The sequence below is a fragment of the Cylas formicarius genome, unplaced genomic scaffold (genome assembly GCF_029955315.1).
Source record: "Cylas formicarius isolate icCylForm1 unplaced genomic scaffold, icCylForm1.1 PGA_scaffold_5__7_contigs__length_24384050, whole genome shotgun sequence".
NCBI classification, from domain to species: domain Eukaryota; kingdom Metazoa; phylum Arthropoda; class Insecta; order Coleoptera; family Brentidae; genus Cylas; species Cylas formicarius.
Window position 1 is genome coordinate 10,716,315 of NW_026844341.1, and position 19,610 is coordinate 10,735,924.

At 40.9% G+C, this 19,610-nt stretch overlaps 1 protein-coding gene across 4 annotated transcripts in view; it reads left to right on the forward strand.

Annotated features, from left to right (window-relative positions):
* Window positions 1-19,610, forward strand: part of LOC132702553 (lysine-specific demethylase 3B) — a 547,286-nt gene extending 527,676 nt beyond the window's left edge. For all 4 annotated transcript variants that reach the window (XM_060671261.1, XM_060671262.1, XM_060671264.1 and 1 more), the window contains 7 exons: window positions 5,287-7,371; window positions 9,590-10,382; window positions 12,162-12,332; window positions 12,573-12,723; window positions 14,014-14,144; window positions 14,200-15,021; window positions 17,751-19,610. In XM_060671261.1, the coding sequence (XP_060527244.1) occupies window positions 5,287-7,371; window positions 9,590-10,382; window positions 12,162-12,332; window positions 12,573-12,723; window positions 14,014-14,144; window positions 14,200-15,021; window positions 17,751-18,887 (5,290 nt within the window). In that variant the 3' untranslated portion in view covers window positions 18,888-19,610. The remainder of the gene's footprint in view (window positions 1-5,286; window positions 7,372-9,589; window positions 10,383-12,161; window positions 12,333-12,572; window positions 12,724-14,013; window positions 14,145-14,199; window positions 15,022-17,750) is intronic.

The window sequence follows — 19,610 nt, forward strand, 5'->3', positions numbered from 1 at the left end:
TACCCAGGGAACCCGGGGGACCCATCAATTAATGTATGGTGTGGTGTCATAGACGGGCATATTTTGATTCCGATATTTATAGAACAAAAGTTAACTGGAGATCATTATTTGCAACCCATAAAACAATGTATAGAAGATTTACACCTAAATATATCAGCGCTGATTATATGGCAGTCAGACCGTGTCCCTCTTCACAATGTTGTGCAAGTTAAACATTTTCTTAACATCTAATATCCCAGTGGTTGGATAGGTAAGTATGGCGGAACTATGGTTTTGTCAACCAACAATTCCGACTTAACTTTAATGGATTATTTCTTTTGGGGGCCCATAAAAAATCTCGTGCGCAGAACTCCTTGTAATAATGTCGTGGAACTTTGGCAAAGAGGCATTCAATCAGTTAAGAGACAATCCGGAAACGTTACCAAATGCAAGATGTCATACAATTGGAGTGTATTACAAATGAGGAAGTATTTAGAATGGTTAAAGAATTTTTTACTTTAGTGTGGCTAGTCATTTTTAGTGTAATTATCGTTCCTATTTTTGAAGATTTGTCAAAAACGAGTGGAAATGCAAAGTGTAAATGTAAATGTATTCTAATAAACAGATATATACAGTGTTCAATTTAAAAAAATGCGATGTCAGAAAACGGATAGTGTTTTGTTCTATACGTCACTTGGGAAAAACGTGGTACCCTACATTTTGTTTTTTTGTTTTCCTTGATATCTCTAAAAGCATAAAAGTTACAGTCAATTAAAAGGTTATCAAGATAAATTGAACCCACGGTAGATGTGTGCCAAATTTAATCCGAATATCTAAAGTGGTATTACAGATATTTTATTTTTGAAAATTTTAGCACCTTCTATCTCAGAAGTTAAAATGTTTAGGGCATATGTTCATATAAAGTTTTCTTTTCAAAATAATTGACCCAAAAATCGCCCCTTAAATATTGACATTCAATTAGAGATCACCCTGTATACTGCGATTTTACTATAGCTCTCGTCGCCGTTTTCCACATCCTAAGCGCCAAATGTTCCCACTTTTCCATTTTCTCGTAAGTCTCTTCTGTTCGTAGCTTTTTCTGATTCCATCTTCTTCCCTTCTGCTTAAAGCATATTTTTGATAATTTTGCAACTAACTCAGTATACAAAAAAGAATAATAGTGATTTTTGAAGGGTATTTAAGAGTTATTCTTGAAGAAAAAATGAAATCTTTGTTTTTTTTAATGAAATTTAAAAAAAAAAAACAAAAAAGTGGCAAACTTGTTCGTTTGACATTAAATTTCGTTTTGAAATTAATAACTGAAATTCCCACAGAATGTTGTAAACATAGAGCGTATGAAAGTTGTTTTTCTTTAAACACTATGTACATGCTTATTACTTAATTTAAATATTTTTTATAACGTGATTTTAAGATTCTATATGTATAAAAATGATGTCCCAAATTTAGGTCAAATGCAACAGTTTATAGTTAGTTCTGGGGCTCACTATTATTCCATTTAAAAACAGAGTTTACAAAGCTCTTATAGTGGCCGCCGTACTGCTAGTACAGGTAAATTACAATGATAAGTTTTCGTATTTCAGTTTTTACACGCGTCCGCTTCCTTCCTACAATAGGGTCACACTAATGTGCATACAAAAGATAGACGAGTTTGGTGAATGAAAATATGTAAAATAGTATGTATGTAAATATAAGTAAAATGGATAAATTGTGAATTTACTGTGCAACTTCGGTCATATTTTATCCATTTTTGCAACTGCCAATGTTGAGGTTTGGTGGCGAAGAGAGCTTCGAATAAATTGAGAATAATGATTTTCTCATTTTTAGACAGTGCCGTTTTACTAATGTTAGCCATTTTCAAGAACGAACTTTGCCCACGTCTGCAAGATAGTATGTTGTGCAACAAGTGTAGTCAACGGCATTTTAATTGTTGCATATTATACTTTTTCTGCGCGGTAGAAATCTATTTTTTTTTTCGTTTTTACGACAATCCGGTATTTAATTTTGGTAAATTTTTATGAAGGTCTAACCGCAGGTCTACTTCACTTGGGTTTCTCTTTGTAATCTTCAATAAACAGAATCGCTATTCCACAATGACGTTCCAGTCCCGTACTTCGATACTTCGTGCATACAAATGCTGAAAGCTGACGGATTTGTATTGAGTTTCACCGTTGATATAGTCTCTTTTAAATCATACTCTTAAAATACAACAGTCCACATAGACTGAAAAGATTGGGTGATCCCTTCCTCACAGGCGGGTCTTAAACTCATTCCGAATTCAAAACCATAAATGGTTGTTAAAACGGCATATATTTTGGAGAACTTTAATATTTCCGAAAATATCCGATTGCTCACAAACCCGTGCGGTAGCAAGCAACTGAGTATGTACCTACCTCTATGCAGTGGTGGATGCAATCGAGTATACCTGTAGAACTGTACCACTCGACTAGAGTTCTGGGAGCAAGCGAGTGAAGTAGATATTAGTTTGGTTAGTCATTTTCTCGCAAGTCCCTGTATTATGGGAATGAGATTTGGGAGTCAGAGATATAAGTTAATAAAATCCACCAACAATTGTCAAATAACAATATATATTTCAAAATGGCAGTACGTATTTGACCTTTCTTGGCACTTTTTGAAGTCCTAAATTAATGAAGGTGTGAAGATAGGGGTTGTTTTTGTCATAAAAATACAAAAGGCTATTCTTTATTTTTACTTGGACCAGGCACTGTGGATTGTACGTCAAATACAAAAAAATGTGGACGGCAGAAAATTATAGCGGAAATACTATGTCGCACCTTATTTGTAAAATAGACTAAGCGTAGGGTTCCATAAATGTGTGTCACCCCAAGGTTCACTCAACTTCGCAACTGGTTGAGGTAGCATAACGAATGCAGTTAGTTCATAATCAGTTTCATTGCTATCGTGTAAACCCCACTCATTTTGCTTAAAAATGATTTTTCACTTATCCATAACTCGTTATTTTTATGATGAAGCTTAAGAAATGTTAAGAGCGATACACATTAAAAACTTGAAATTTTACTTTTAATTTATTCGATACAGAGTGGTAAATAATTAATGAGGCATAGGGCAAGTATTTGTAGATTTGCAGGCAGAAAAAAACACAAAATACCTTAGTAAGGTAAGGTGTTTGTTTTAAAGATACAGTTGTCAGTATTTACATTCATAAACTCAAGATTAATTTGATTTGGTAGACGTCAACTTTTAGCTGGTGGCTGTAATAAATAGGAGGCCATAACGACGAAATAATATTCAATAAAATCGTATTCATGGGAATTCATATGTGTTCTGCGCGGATTTAGCAACCGATGTACGTCGTGTATCTTTAAAACAACCAACATTTTGCTAATTCGTATTCGGATTATACCTATTTAGTATCAACTGTCAAATTACAATGTTTCCGATATAAAAATCCCCTTACTAAAGTATTTTTGGATTTTTTCGGAATCGAATCTTACCCTTCAAAGCGTTGGCTGGCTTCTTCAGAACTTAACTGAAACTGATGAGTGGCGAAACGTCGGCAAGTTGAGTAAAAGCAAAATTTAAAGTTTTTGTGGTGTAACATTAACACACATTAACATTTCTTAAGCTTCGTCATAGAAATGACAATAATAGATAAGTGAAAATTTCTTTTTTAGCAAAATATATGATGAGAATGAAACCGATTATGAGCTGACTAAATTCACTGTGCAACTTGTACCAGCCAGTTGCGAGTTAACCTTGGGGTGACACACATTTATGAGCCCCCACCTCTAGCGTACTTTACAAATAATGTGAGACATTTGCAATACGAAAATACTTTAAAATCTGCAGCATCGTGGATCCGGCTACTGGAATCAGAGCCCCAGAGCGGTGCAGCAAACTGCTCGGCGTCTGCCAATGATCGCCCCACCAAAGCTATTTTTGAATTGATGTAGCAGAAAATATTTATATTGATTGTTCATCTTTTCTGGTGTAAAACTGTTCAGATGGTTGCAATGGAACAAAAATTTGAAATAGGCATTTTAATAATTATTTCCAAGACATAGTATTTTCGTAATAATTTTTTTCCATCTACAATTTCTTGTATTTCACGTACAATAACAATTTGTATTTTTGTGACAAAGTTTATACACCTTATTAGGAACTGCTAGTAATTTTTTTAATAAATCTGAAATGAGTACTTTAAATAGTGTCAAGAAAGGTCACATATGGCTAATATTACTAACGAATGGAAAATCATTTTTTTACCTCTCTCTTTGAAATTGAAATCCTTTCATACCGGGGCTTGCGAGAAAAATGGCTGATGCCAAATTTTTGTGCCACACTATTCGCTTGCTCTCAGAACTTTAGCCAAATCTTCTAGTTCTACAGGAATATTCGATCGCCTCCACCTCTATATAGAGATACGTCCCGAGTTAAAGTGAATGACCAAAATTACGTTAACGTAATTGAAATTTATTAATGGTTTCAGTGGTGCAGTGTATTGTACTCATTTCTACAAATATTTTTGATACTAATAATTTCTTTACCTTGGTACAATTGTAGTGTATACATGCTTCTCTGAAACAACTCTTAAAATTCCTGTTTTGTATTTGGTCCCCCAAGTGTTCATGGTTGTGTTGTCGCTTTCTTAAAATGAATACACCATTCTTTTCATCTTTTCCTGATGTTTGATATGTTGTTCCTGTATATCTGAGAAATGTCTTCTTTTTGAGCTACCATAAAATATTAAATCAATTTTACTTCAATTTGTTGAGAGGTTTTGTTCCTGTTCTGCATTTTAACCTACCTACCCTATGAATTTACCGCTTAAAATTATCAAAATTCCTATTTAAAAATGATGAAACTTAATAAGATAAATCATTTAAAATAAGTGTTAACTTTGATATCCCAATAAAAAAATCGTTGGTCATAACCTGAAAATTCTGTTTATTTATCTATCCCTCTATCATATATAATTTTGTCTGTGGCGTACAGACACTCGGATTTTAGACAGTGTGGTGTACCTCATGCGGTAATCCCATGGAAATGTCCCGAAGTATCTCAGATCCGTGGGAAACGAAAGTGCCGTCGTAAAATAATACTTTCCGCACGTAAAATCGGTGTGTAATTAGTATTTTACAGAAGGGAATTCTATTTCTAATTTTTAACATTAAGGCCCCCCTGCCTGCCACTGTCGGGACTATTGACAATCATCATCGTGTTTAACGGTGCAATAAAGATTTTAGCTCCCTCGCAGTAAGAAAAAAATTCCGACTAGCCCGTAATTCGAACCGTTTGGTTTTGCAGGCAAAGCCAGGAGCTCGAGAAGCAACACAAAGAGAAAGAACGGCTCGAACGGGAACGACAGGAACGCGAGAAAATGGAACGGGAACGGGAGCGGGAAAAGCAGGAGCGCGAGCGCGAGGAGAAAGAAAGGCAGGAACAGGCGTTGCACAACCATTTCGAGAAATCTCTGCGTGCGGCCCAACAGAAACGCGAGCAATGGAACTCGATAGGCGGCGGTAGGCCGCCCCCGTCCCGCGCCTCCGAGGACGAGCGCAAAGAGATGCACCAAAGGGAACAACACCACCAGCAGCAGCAGCAGCGGCATCTAGCGTCGGTGCGGAGCGCCGCCGACCCCAACAACCACCGGTCGTACTACCCCGTGCAGCAGCAGCAGAAACAGGCCGCCAAGTCCGATTACCCTCCACCACCCGCTCACAGCAGGATGTCGTCCGCGAAAGCGGCGACGGACAAGTTACCCAACGTGCACCCGTCGATAATGCAAAAGGGCGAGCTCGCTATATACGGATACCAAGTGCAGACCGCTCCCCAGAACGCGTACTACGAACCAAAGAAGGGGGCGGAGCTGCAGCACAAAACGACCCCCGGCGGCGGTTTGGTCGTGACCAAAACGAACCCGATGGACTTGCCGAATCCGCCGCCCCTGGTCAGCGAAATGAAGAACTCGGTGATCGTGAAGCACGACGCGAAAAACCCGCACCATCTGGAGCCGCGCGTTTCGATAGCGCTCAGTCCGAGCCCGAAGCTGAGGAACGACATGATCGGCCATTACATGTCGTCGGCGGGTTCGCAAAAAGCGAATATCTACGAGTACCGGAGCCCGACGCAGTCGCCGCACCACCTGCCGCACTCCGCGAGCCCCCACCACCACCTCGACTCGAAGACGAGCGGTCAGCAGCATCGCCAGCTGCCGAGTCCCCATCATCACCGGCAATCGCCGCACGGGCAGCAGCACGCGTCGCCCGACCTGCGCTTCAGGACGACGTCGGACGCCGGCGGCGTCGGTGGCGCGCAGCAGACAATGGTGTTCCCCTCCGGGTCGACCAAACCGTATCCGTTCCTGTCGACGACGGCCGCCGCGGTGACCGCGTTTACCGCGTCGAACTCGTCGTCTGCCAACTCGAAGCCGAAGGTGTCGTCGCCAGCGCCGCACCATATTTACGGCAAACCGTCCGCGGGGATGGTGTCGGTGGTGCCGGTCGCCACCCGACCCCCCGTCACCCACGACGCGGTGCCCATGCCGCTGCCGAAACCGCCGTCGGCGTCGCCGTCGCCGTACCAGCAAGTGTCGCAGTACCACATACCGGCGTTGACGGCCGCCCCTTCGATAGTAACGTGTCCGCCGCCGGCGCACAGCAGCCGCACCACGTCCGCGATCGACCGTTACGAACGGATGTATCCGGCGGGTCCCGCCCCACCCGGCGGCCTCTCCGTCAAGCTGCTCAATCAGCCGGGCACGTCGCCGCCGACGGCCTCGTCGGCGCCGCTACCCGCGTCCCGCACCCATCCCGGTTTCGGTATGTCGCCGGGTTTACCCCAGGTGCAGACGCAGCCTTTGGATTTAGGCGTGGGGTCGAACAAGTCGTCGGAGAAGCCGCAACCCTCTTTCGAGGTGATGCGGCGACGTCTCCTTCGATTGGCGGAGATTCGCGCGGAAACGGAGACCCAGCAGCAGCAGCAACCCCAGTTGGCGCGAGTCAGCGAGCCGAGTCCGTTGATCGCTAGCGCGGCCACCACCATAACGACGCTGGTCAACACGGCCGCGTATAGAAACCTCCCCACCACCACTACCACGACCGTTGCCGCCGTCGCCGCTCCGCCGACCGTCTTGACCGAAAACTTGCCGGATCTGAGCGTGACGCCGGTAACGACGGAGGCGGCGCGACCGCCGAGCGCCGAGTCGATCACCAAGCCGGCGACGCCGCCTCCGAGCAACGCCGGAACGCCCACGCCGCCCACGAGCGTGACGCCGGCCCCGCCCCCGTCCGAAGAGTCGCCGGGCACGCCCCTCAAGCCGACGAGCGTCACGCCGAGCGCCGTCGACTCGGAAAAGTCCAACAGTCCCGGACCGCAGAAGACTAGCAGCAGGTGGGGAGGAGAAAAATTATTTTAATCGAACGCGGATCCGTTCATGATGAACCAAACTTGCTACACTTCACTTGACAAATAAAATAACATATAAGTTCTCAGCTCTCCCCCCATTTCAAAAAAGCTTTTCCTACAACAGCATTTATTAACTTTGTAACACTAACTAAACCTTATCAGCAGTAATTAGAAAAAAAATCAGGCAAATGTTTAGGTAACAAACAAAATGCAAGTGTTTTTCGAGTAAGTTCAGTTTCTATTTTTATTTTTTACACACGCGTAGATATGTGTATTCCTTTTGCTACAGTTATTTGATTCCTCATGGGAACTAACGATTCAGAAAAGGTTGTTGTGCATCATTGTATGGTTAGTCCAGGTTGAAAATCTGCCGGCAAAATCCCCAATACGCTGGTCTTAAAATATACAATAGCGCAATGAAAAATTATTTTTTTACGGGAACAGCTAGTTTCATATGTTTCAAGAAAAAGGCCAAACATTTTATCGATGAAACATGTTTTTACTCACTTCGAATTTTTTTCTTAAATACTTCGCTGGTTGTGCAAGTTTCTGCTATATGGTTTTTTACTCTTCATACATTTATATCTGTATATCTGTCCAAATAGTCTGATTTGTTCTTTGTTTTAGAAAAAAAAAACAATTTAAAATTATTTTCAAACATTCATAAATATCCAAACCAAAGGAGAGATGCTCCCTTTTATACTCAATCACCCAATGTACGGATATTATGAGTGTTTTCGGATTTATAGTCACGTTTTCCTCAAAAATGCCCTATGTTTAATGACCTATATTTTTGACACCATTTCTTCTAACAGCTGTCAGTTTATTATTCCAGAAATTTTATAAAGTAATACGGTCACTTATCCTATACCCGTCTTGAAGTTAATTCGAATCGTTTTGACAGGGTGATTGATTGATTGATATATTGTTTAAATTGTTTTTGTTGTTGTTTAAATGATAGTTTATATAAACATGTAACGAAACAATTATACTTAATTCGTCTCTGTTTGGATAGTATTTATTTGTTTTGTAATATTTTCTTACGGTTTGGAAATTGTCAGTAGTTTAGTGGTAAAAATTATAAAAATATTAAGTTTAAGGATATAGAATGCTTAATAAAATTGAAAGAGCCTTAATGGGACTAATTATTGGAAGTAATAAGAAAAATAATTTTTTAAATTAAATTTTCACTCGCTCTGTAAAAACGATTCGAACCAACTTCAAGACAAGTATAGGATAAATGACTACCACTTTATAAAGTTGTTGACACAATAAAATTACAGCTGTCGCAAACGGCGTCAAAAATATAAGGTATTAAAAACACATGGCATTTTTGACAAAAAAGTAGCCAAATTATTTCTTTTAATCTCATCTATAATTTTTGTATTTTACATTTTTCGCTAAAACACATAATAAACAAGATCTATTACTTTATGGGCATACTAATAACTCTTCAAACTCTATCTATCTAAGACAGAGTGTGAAGGATAAGTCAGATGTTCCAGCTTCAAAATATCTAGAAAACAAGTCAGAATTTCTAAGATAAGTCTCCAGAAAGAGATAGTTAGTATCGTTAATTGTTAACAAGAACTGATTTTTTTCAATTTTCAACTTGAACGTCGTTTCCGAAAATTGCAGCGGCTGATTTAGTAAGATTGATTTTGAGTAGACGATCCATAGCAATATTATATAAGTTATTTAAAGCATAATTTATATATTCATTACTTTGCCGAATGGACACATATGTAAACATAAGCTCATGATTGGCATGCCGAATGCCTTACTAAAATGTAGTAACACTAATACCGTGATTTTGTTTTCGTCAGCAGCTCTGAATGAATCTCTCGTACTCTCGCAGCTAAATCCCGACCGGTAGCCATATTTTCAGTATCAGAAAATTTTGCACAAAATTCAAAATAGCAATTATGGAATATACATTTTATCTCAGCGGATTTTTTTTTTCAAATTTTTACTAACATCCGTTTCCCTAATATCCGTTCCTCGTTACCCATACCGGGACACCTGGTATATAAATATTAGTATAAAACTTTTTTTTTACTTCTTAAATATAGCACAATAAAGTTGAGCGGAGGTAATATTTATAATGGTCATAAAATAACAAAATGTTTTGTCCCACTTGAAGTTGACTTAACGTCAGTTATTAGTTCGTTTTATATACAACGCGATTTCGTTATTTGCGCAGCTCGAGCTACCCCGTGCGCCACCTGAAGAAGGCGTGGCTGCAACGGCACACTGGCGAAGACCTGGAGGACACGACCGGCGTGGTGGGGTCGGGCAGTTGTGTCACGTTGCCGCTCAACATCAACCGGCCGAGTCCGCCCCCGTCGAAAAACGAGAGCCCTGTTAATTCGATCCATTCGGTCGGCAGCATGGCCGTCAACAGTATCAGCAAAACGAAACACTTCACCAGCAAGAACGCCGCTAACCGGAAGGCGAAAGAATCGTCGTCGTCATCGTCGTCGAGTGTCAACGGACACCCGAGCGATAACAGCAAGGGCGGCGGAGGCGGCGGCGGCGGCGGCGACGACTCTTCCAGCTCGGATCAGGAACGGGGCGGGCGGAAGAGTCCGCCGAAACGAAAACCGCCCAAGGTGAAACGGAAAAAAGGCGGGGGCGGCCTCGGTAAGAAGCCGCCGGTCGACGACAAAAAGCGAAAATTGGACAAGCCGGCGGTTAGCTTGGCGAGCGAGAGCGGCAGCGACAGCGACAAGGAGTCGGGTAGCGAAAAGGACAGCGACTCGGGCGCTAGCACGGTAGTGTCGGGAAACGGAGGCGGCTGCGGCGGCAAGAAACCCAACGGCAAGGAGCCGCGAAAGCGGGGCAGAAGACCAAAGGGTTCAAAAAACGACAAAGGCGAGGAGCCGCGCGCGAAAAAATCTAAAGACGAGCCCCAGCGCGACCCCTTTCGCAAACCACCCGTGGGCCAATTGAAAAAGACGGGCGAGAGTTTTTTGCAGGACGGGCCCTGCTTCGAGGTACGTCGCACGACGGGGGGTTTTTAATTTACACTGGTAATAATTGAATGAAATATATAAATAAGTTCCTTAATCGCCAACGAAATCTTTTCAGACAAAGCGATGACAAAATTTGTTTTTTTTTTAAACAGCAAATTAGGTTTATATCAGGCATAATAGATGTACTGCAATACTAACTACTAATTATTCTAGATAAATTTTATAAAACATAAAATGAAAAAAGTGAAAGGCACCCGACAGATGTAACTACTAATTATGTTTTTTTTTATAAAACAAAATAGAAATGAAAAAAACAACAGATATATGGCAATGCTATCTGCTAATTTTGGTAGAGAAATTTTATAAAACAAAATCAAAAAAATTCATATAACAAATGTAGTGCGATACTATCTACTAATTATAGTGGACAAATTTAATCAAACATAAACTACAAATGAAAAAAACACATAAAACTGATGTAGTGAAATACCTACTACTAATTATCATAATTTTCTTTTATAAAGCACAAAATTGAAACGAAAGATGACATACAACAGTTTTGACGCAAAACTAACTACTAACTACATACAACTACATACAACAGATGTAGCGCAATCTGCTAATTTTTATAAAGAAATTTTATAAAACAAAATAGAAATAAAAAAAAATCGTACAACAGACGTAGTGCAATACTAATTATACTGGACAAATTATATAAAATATAAAATGGAAATGGACACACAACAGATGTACAATGGCAAGTACTAATTATAGTAGACAAATTTAATTTAACATGAAATAGTTTTTTTTTATAAAACAAAATTGAAATGAAAAAACACACAACAGATCCAGCGCAATGCAATCTGCTAATTTCGGTGGACAAATTTTATAAAACAAAATAGAAATTTAAAAAAAAAATACAACAAATGTAGTGCAACTCATTATAGTGGACAAATTTTATAAAATATAAAATAGACCCGAAAAAAAAAAGTGACACACAACAGATGTGCAATACTAACTACTATCTACAATTTTATTTTCCAAAAACACAGTTTTTAAATAATTTTAGGTTCAGAATCTGCTCACCAGTAGCATTTGATAAGCATTAATAGAACTATAGAATAGACCCGTGAACTTTGTACAGATATCCCAGGAGCATCTCTATTTCTTGTAATGATGGGTTTCATGCTTTGTGAATACCCACCTCTGTTTGTTGGAAATAGGCACCAGAGTTTTTACAAAAGTGCCAAGAGGTAATAAATATACTGACGGAACTGTAAGCACCCCAAAGCAATAAAAACAAGACCCACATGACACCCTGGTGTGAAGACCAGAAATGTCCTCTATGATTCTTTCTTGAGCCTTAAAACGCTTTTTGCCTCTCTGCCAACACCTCAGAAAAGCTGATTTTTTTACCAGAAAAATAAAAGGTTCTGATTGTTTATAAAAGGTTCTGATTGTTTCAATTGCCAACTATGAGCCTACACAGAGTCTGCTTAGTTTAGATGTTATATAAATTGTATGTTTGATAAAATTGAGATGTTCATCCAAGTGAACGCCCAATAATTTTACATAACTCAAGAGACTTATAGACAACTATCGTTTTTGCATTTTGAAAAAGTTTATATGCAAAAGGGACACCGTATCGAATATAAATCAAGTTAGATCATTGACGTAACATATCCAACAAAAAATCCAAATATAAAAAATAAATATTGTTTGGTCTTTGGACATTTGATTTTTTTGATTTTCAATTAGTTTTGACAGTGGTTGACCGAATCGGTGGTGTTGTTGTCGCAGGTTGCCCCGAAGCTGGCGAAGTGCAGGGAATGCAGGTGGACGCCAAATCAGCGCTCGAGGAACATGCCGAACATTTTTTGCAGGTTCTACGCGTTCCGACGGCTGAGGTACACGAAAAACGGACAGTTGGCGATCGCCGGGTTTAGCGACCCCCACAAGGATCCCTTGGAGGTGAGACACGCCTTATTATTATTATTTTATCTAACTCATGAAATTCGCCAATTAAAACAAAACCTTCAAAGCGCATTAAAATTAGCTCAACTGTTTAAGAAGCAATGGCAATTACCAAAACGAAACAGAGTGATTGTGTGGCGAGATTGAATTTGTTCACAAAATCCTTCGTTGGATTTGTACATTTAAACTACGAGACGAATCGGATGAAATTGAATGTGTGTCATTTTCGTTTTGCAGGATGATGTGAAGTTATGGTTACCAAACCCCGACAGCCCGCCCTCTGATTTAGACTTGGACACGTCCCGGTTCCTTCTGAAACAGGTGGGCGACCACTTCTGTGATCTTCTAGTCCAAGAGAAGGAGACTCACGACGAACATATGGCCGACGGTGAGTGAACTTTCTAAACGACAATATGCAATTAGTGAAATAAATTTGAAATTGGGGAATGTTCTAAAGAAGACTTTAAAGCAACTTTTTCGAAATAGTAATATCCATACATAGCATTATACTTTTTCTCTAATTAAGATATTGCTAACATATTTAACAAACATCTGTCCTGTGGCACACCAGAACAATGGGACTGGCATGACAGTTCTGCCAACCGGATAGATATCCAAATGTCCCTCTCATGTGTACCCATCTCTGGGTTATCTTATTTTAGTTTCCTGACATCGATATAAACTCTTGTCAACTTCTTATGTTTCTGTTGCCATCTTTTCCATTTTGTTTTCCTCTAAGCGACAGCGTTTCGAGTTCAGTTTATTACTCCTAAGTAATCCAGAAAGTGGGATTTTTAGGAGCATATTTATAATCGCGCTGTTTTTTGTATCTTTCCCTTGCCCAATGGCATTATGCATTGACAGAAAAATACCTAAAATAAACAACAGCTTAATGCTAATCCAACTTGTTCCTAGTTAGGTTTGTGGACTTGACTGATCAAGTTTATCTTATATTTATTTATTTATATTGTGCATGACGTCGCCGTCGCGTCGTTCTGGGAACTAAATGGAGTCGATATTATTATTGGGATTCCCCGAATCGCTAAGTATCCTATTGGGATATTCCTTGAAGAATGTTATAGTTACAAGTAAACACAAAGTATTATTAAATACAATTGCAAGATGTTATTTAAAACATTTTTTGACCAGTCAATTAAGATGTGGTCAATTGATTCCAACTATAACGACTCCTTGTCCATTTTTTTCTATGTTCATTGTAACAATCTGTTCAGCAATTTCTTCCCAACTCTTTATTATGCTCTTGTGTCTTTTATGTATGGCAATAGCCACTCCTCCTCTTTTTGCTATTTTGTCCACACCGCTATAGAAATGGATATATTCATCTTTTATTTCACTTCCTTTACCTTTCTTTTTTGTTTCAGTTAGAACACATACGTCAATGTTTTGTCGTTTAACTTACCGAAAAACTTCTTTTTTAGTTCTTAGACCTTGCAAATTCCATGTAGCCAACCTCACCGTCCTTTTTTTTCAAGAGTTTATTGTAGCTAAAGCATTGACATCCTTAGCTACCTCTGAGACCCAAAACCAACAGTTTGATCTGCTCTATACTTCTATACCGTAGAAAAAAAAGTAACTAAAAGTGATTTTCTCTGTTCTCCTACCTAATTTACCGGTCGTTTAACTGGTAATTGTTAAGGGAATCGTATTTTGGCCGCAGACAAAACTGTAGCGTGGAAACGGGTCGTTCAAGGGGTGAGAGAGATGTGCGACGTATGCGAGACGACCCTGTTCAACTTCCATTGGGCGTGCGGCAAGTGCGGCTTCGTGGTCTGTTTAGACTGCTACAAGGTATGTCAATCCGTAACGATCGCGTTAGACGTTAGACGTCGTGGGTCTTTTGCAGAGTCGAAAGCACGGCACCATCAAATCTATGAGCGAATCCGGCAAGGATCGTGACGAGTTCGCGTGGCTCCTCTGCACCAACCGTCAGGGACACGAACAGGAGAAGCTGATGTTGACGCAGATCATCGCGGACGATTGCCTACTAAAGCTGGGCAAGATGGTCCACGAGATGCGTGAGCTGTGGGGCATCGAGCAGTTTTGCGCGTGCCCGAACGCCAAGGACGTGAAGCTCAACAACGTCGAGTGCAAGGAGATCGTCAAACTGATCCTGGCAGAAAAACTCAATGGCGTGAAGAAAGACGGCAAAGAGGAAACGAAGGCTATGAACGGGGTGAAGGAGGAGAAAAATTCTCCGCTGAATTGGTTGGCGGACGTGGCCCTCTCGAATTCAGAAGAGAAGAAGCAGGACGGCGGCGGTTCCAGTAGCGAGGAGGAGGGCAATTTTTCGACCCTAAGGGAGCTACTGATCCGGCCGTCGCACAAAGCGAACGGCTCGTCGAGGGCGGCCTCGCCGGTCACCAAGAGCGGCGACAAGAAAAAGTCCAAGTCCGACTCGTCGGACGACCCGATGTGCGGTTTTGGCTTGGGCGACGTCCCAGTCAAACAGGAGAAGGAGGAGGAGGCGGAACAGCAGATGGAACTGAAACATTTCGTGCGGCGGTACAATTGGCAGAATAAGGGCAGGCAACAGTTGCCGATACGGATCATGACGTTGACGGAGAGCAAGCTCCTGTACCCCAACGTGCCTCACTCGTGGCTGTGCGACGGCAAGCTGCTCAGGCTGAGCGACGCGAATTGCAAAGAGAATTACAAAATTTTCCAGGTTAGTAAATATGTTGCGTGTTTCGGCGGCCATTAAGGGAAAATACAATTAGGTTTTACATAAAAGAAAAGTTCTTGCGGTATGGTTTGGAAACAGGCGGGACCCTTTCAATGAGGCACCCTACGAAAACAGTGTGTGTTTTGTATGCGCGAGTTTCTTCTGTGATCCAAATTTTGATTTCGGTCATTGCCGGTTGATGGGCGAGATATAGCAAGCATTGGCTGTGAACCTATCGATAACGTCTCTGCTCCTATGTACTATGCCCCAGTAGTCAGTGGCACCTTATTGGAAACGGAAAATATATGAAATCGTTTCCATGGAAGTTACTTTCTTTCCAGCCTCCTTCCGTAAAACTATTAAGCCTGAAAAACATACCATCCATTGTCATCGATGTAATAGGTGTCATTAGGGTTGTGGAATTGATCGGTCAATTTTTGTTGTGTCAATTGGACCGAAATATTTTAAAAAATACAGTGAAATTTACATTTATTTATATTGTGCGTTACGTCGTCGTCGCGTCGTTCTGATAAGTAAATGGAATCGCTAAGCATCGATATTCGTGTATTCCTTGAAGAAGGTTGTACAGAAAAAAATGTAAGATTAAAAAAAAAACAACGATTTAATCAACATAAAATATGATTTTGCTTCTTTTTATAAATCAATAAAACAAACAAAATTATTGTCTGCATTTGAATTGAAAACTAAACCATTCAAATTGTAATTAATAAATAATAAAAGAAGCATCACTAAATATTATTTTAAGTGTTTCAAATAACAATTAAAATATGTTATAGATTTAAAACAAAAAGCCATCATTGTAAATTGTAAGGAAAGACCTTTTTTTCTGTTGTTCTGTACAGTATAATATTTTTATTGGAATTAATTAAAATAAAACATACTTTTTTCAACCGTACCTAGGTGTTGGTAATAAAATGGAAGAAAATTATTAAGAATATTTAGGTGTAATACTTCACCCCTTCTTGGTTGCTTTATTTTGTAATGCATAATTTTATACCGTCCATATATCATATATATACTACACTGAAATAAACAACTCTAAAAGCTAATAAGAAAACATTTACGATAACTTGGAGACACTGAAAATGCAAACGGCGGTCACTACCTAACGCCCTTTTCTAATAATAATAATACATTACATATATGAAAAAAGAAAATAGTTGATGTTTTAAAGTACCTAAACTAATAATTTATAACAAATCAATATCAAAATATTTTCAAGCGTATCTAAATTGTTATATTTACTACAAGGTGATTTGTTGTTTGTTGTGATGTGTTGCTACAATTGCAAGATGTCAATTAAGAAGTGGTCAATTGACCAGTCCCAACATTAGATATCATGTCCGATGGCATACCTTATCCAGCAAATGGGTTTGCTTTATCATGCAAATCTGCGGTTTTCCTGAAGCCGTTGCAAGAAGTCTTGTTACGGTTGTATTTTAAAACTGTTTGATGTTTAAACATTTCCTATTGGTTCATTATTTATTGCTACAAAATAAATAATGTTTATAGTTCTTTTAAAAAATTGGAATAATACTACTTCGGTTTTGCAGAGGCAACAGTACAACTCTATTCTTAATTTCTTTCCAGTTCTAAATCTAAAATCAAAAGTATATCTTTTGGATTTGAGCGTATATTTGTAAGATGATCTAATATATTCATCAATTGTAATTTCCCGAAAACATATTTGGTTGTTTTTTTCTTAATTTTAGCTTACAAATATTAATAAACATAATTCAAAATTCCTAAAGGATGTCTTTGTAAAGAAAGGGTCTGGACTATTTCATTATCCTCCAGGTTTATTAACATATTCCTACAGTGCAATAAACTTCTAAATGATTATCTCATACGGGATATCCGATCCGTCTAGCCTGGATACCAGCGTGAATATAAGACATTCGGAAACCGAGCAAATACACCATACAAATCCATAGGCATCTTCATAAAACAAGCACTAATTCATAAAACTATAGGTACTACGCCTCTAACAATGCAATGAAAAGATACTGAACAAATTTATTTTCAAACGACACAATTTTCCCATCTATTTCTAACTTTTTTGAATCCGGGCTGGAACAAACGTCCTCCGTGTGCAGTGGTTTCTCTATTCCCCAACATCTTTTGTTAGTTGTTTGACATATCGCTACATTGGCATAGGTTTTTAATGGTTAGTTATCGGCATGCAAAGTAAAACAAAGCAATTAGGTTGGTGTTTTATGAAATTTTTAATATTCCATGGTATGATATGTACCAATATTGAACCTAACTTATCGCAAATACGATATTCGGCAATTTTCGACTTATTAAGAAGGCGCTAAAATTTTCCATTTTGGAATTTGTACATCGGTGTATGATGAGTTTGTCTTGGACACTTTAAATCCAGAGCAAGTTGCTCTTACGAACCAGTCAATCATTGCGATCTCCCGATTTGACTAAATTAACGAATTGATACCATCCTCTGAAAAACAATTACTTGAAAAAGGAAGTACCTGATTTAGCTTACTTGTCGGTGATAACAGCAATGATAAATAATACCATCTAGTCGAGGCTGACTTGTAGAATGTTTTCGTTATCATGTAGCCAGCCCACCTTGCCTCTTTTAGTTGTTCTATCGCGTTCATGCTTACCGTTCAGAATCCCAACCGACTTGTGTAGAAACGAACCTTGCCCTCCCCCGTGCGTAACTTAATACGTCCTCTGTTGGCACGCAGGACCAATGGAAGCGCGGGCAGCCCGTCATAGTGTCGGACGTGACGAAAAACATCGACAAAGACCTGTGGAACCCGGACGCGTTCGCGCGCGACTTTGGCGACGAGAAGAACGACCTGATCAACTGCATGACCGGCAACCTGGTGCCGAACCAGCCGATGCGCAAGTTCTGGGAGGGCTTCGATCACTTCTCCAAACGGCTGAAAGACGACCGCGGACAGCCGATGCTACTGAAACTGAAGGACTGGCCGCCGGGCGAGGATTTCGCCGAAATGTTACCCTCGCGTTTCGCGGACCTAATGAAGGTGCTGCCGTTGGACGAGTACACGCACCGGAGCGGACGTCTGAACCTCGCGTCCCGGCTGCCCGACTGCTTCGTTCGACCCGATCTCGGTCCGAAAATGTACAACGCTTACGGGTCCGCGTTGCACCCGAACAAGGGCACGACCAATCTCCATCTGGACATCAGCGATGCGGTCAACGTCATGGTGTACGTCGGCATCCCGAAGGACGGCGACTCGGAGGAGCACATCAAGGAGGCGTTCCGCGCGATAGACGAGGCCGGTTGCGACATACTGACGAGGCGACGCGTGCGCGACAAGGGCGAGTTGCCGGGCGCCCTCTGGCACATTTACAACGCGCGCGACGCCGACAAGATCCGCGACCTCCTCAACAAGGTGACGGTGGAAAAGGGCGGCCGTCTCGAGCCCCACAACGATCCGATCCACGACCAGAGCGGTTACCTGGACGGGCCGTTACGCGAGCGTCTCTACAAAGAGTACGGCGTCGAGGGTTACGCGATAGTGCAGTGTCTCGGGGACGCGGTCTTCATACCGGCGGGCGCGCCGCACCAGGTGCGCAACCTGCACAATTGCATCAAGGTCGCGGAGGATTTCGTCAGTCCGGAGAACGTGTCGCACTGTTTCCACCTGACCCAGGAGTTTCGCGATCTGAGCGACACCCACTCGAACCACGAGGACAAGCTGCAGATCAAGAACATCATCTACCACGCGGTCAAGGACGCGCTCGCCACCCTCGGCGCGTTGATGAACCGCCAGTCGGGGCGGAGGATCGTCGCGTGCGACGCGACGTCCGAGCCGAACGACGTGAAAAATGTGATAATGCCCCCTACCCCGTAGACGTAGAATTTACAATTTCCCGTGTGATATGTATAAGTAAAAGTGTCTATCGTCCCGCTTTCCGTGTACATATATATATATATATATATATATATATATATATATATATATATATATATATATATATATATATATATATATATATAAACCGCGAACGCGGTTGTCGTTTTTTCGGCCCCGCCTCCCCCACACACACGCGCGCGCGCCCCCCACTGTACATATAACGTTTGGACTTTTGTACAAAGCGAAACTGTTTTTTTTTGTTTTGTTTTTTTTTTAATTCGGATGCAAGTTGCACGGTAAAACTTCCTGTTGTAGATTTTCGTGTGTCTGTTTTCGACACGGAACCTGTATTTAGCCTGTTTACACACTATTTCTCTGTTGCGGCCGTCGTTAGTTTCGGACTCGCGTCGACCGGTGCGCGGGGAAAAGCGACGGCGCGCCATCTAGCGACGCGGTGCGCAGCTTGTTGACGGGAACGCGGATTCAGGAGGGCATTTTGAAATAAATAAATAAAAAATAGGTTGGCAAGGGCAAAATGCAAAAATTTGGATTCCGAATAAAGGTTTTTGTTGTAACCGCAATCCAGCGAAAAGCAAGTTGTTACTGAAAGCCTCGCAGACCTCAGTCCTGGCTCCCCGTGAATTGCTAGAACAACGGAATATTGTAATCCCAATGAAAAGACCACTGAAGCAATTAAAACTTTAAGGCATTAACTAAAAA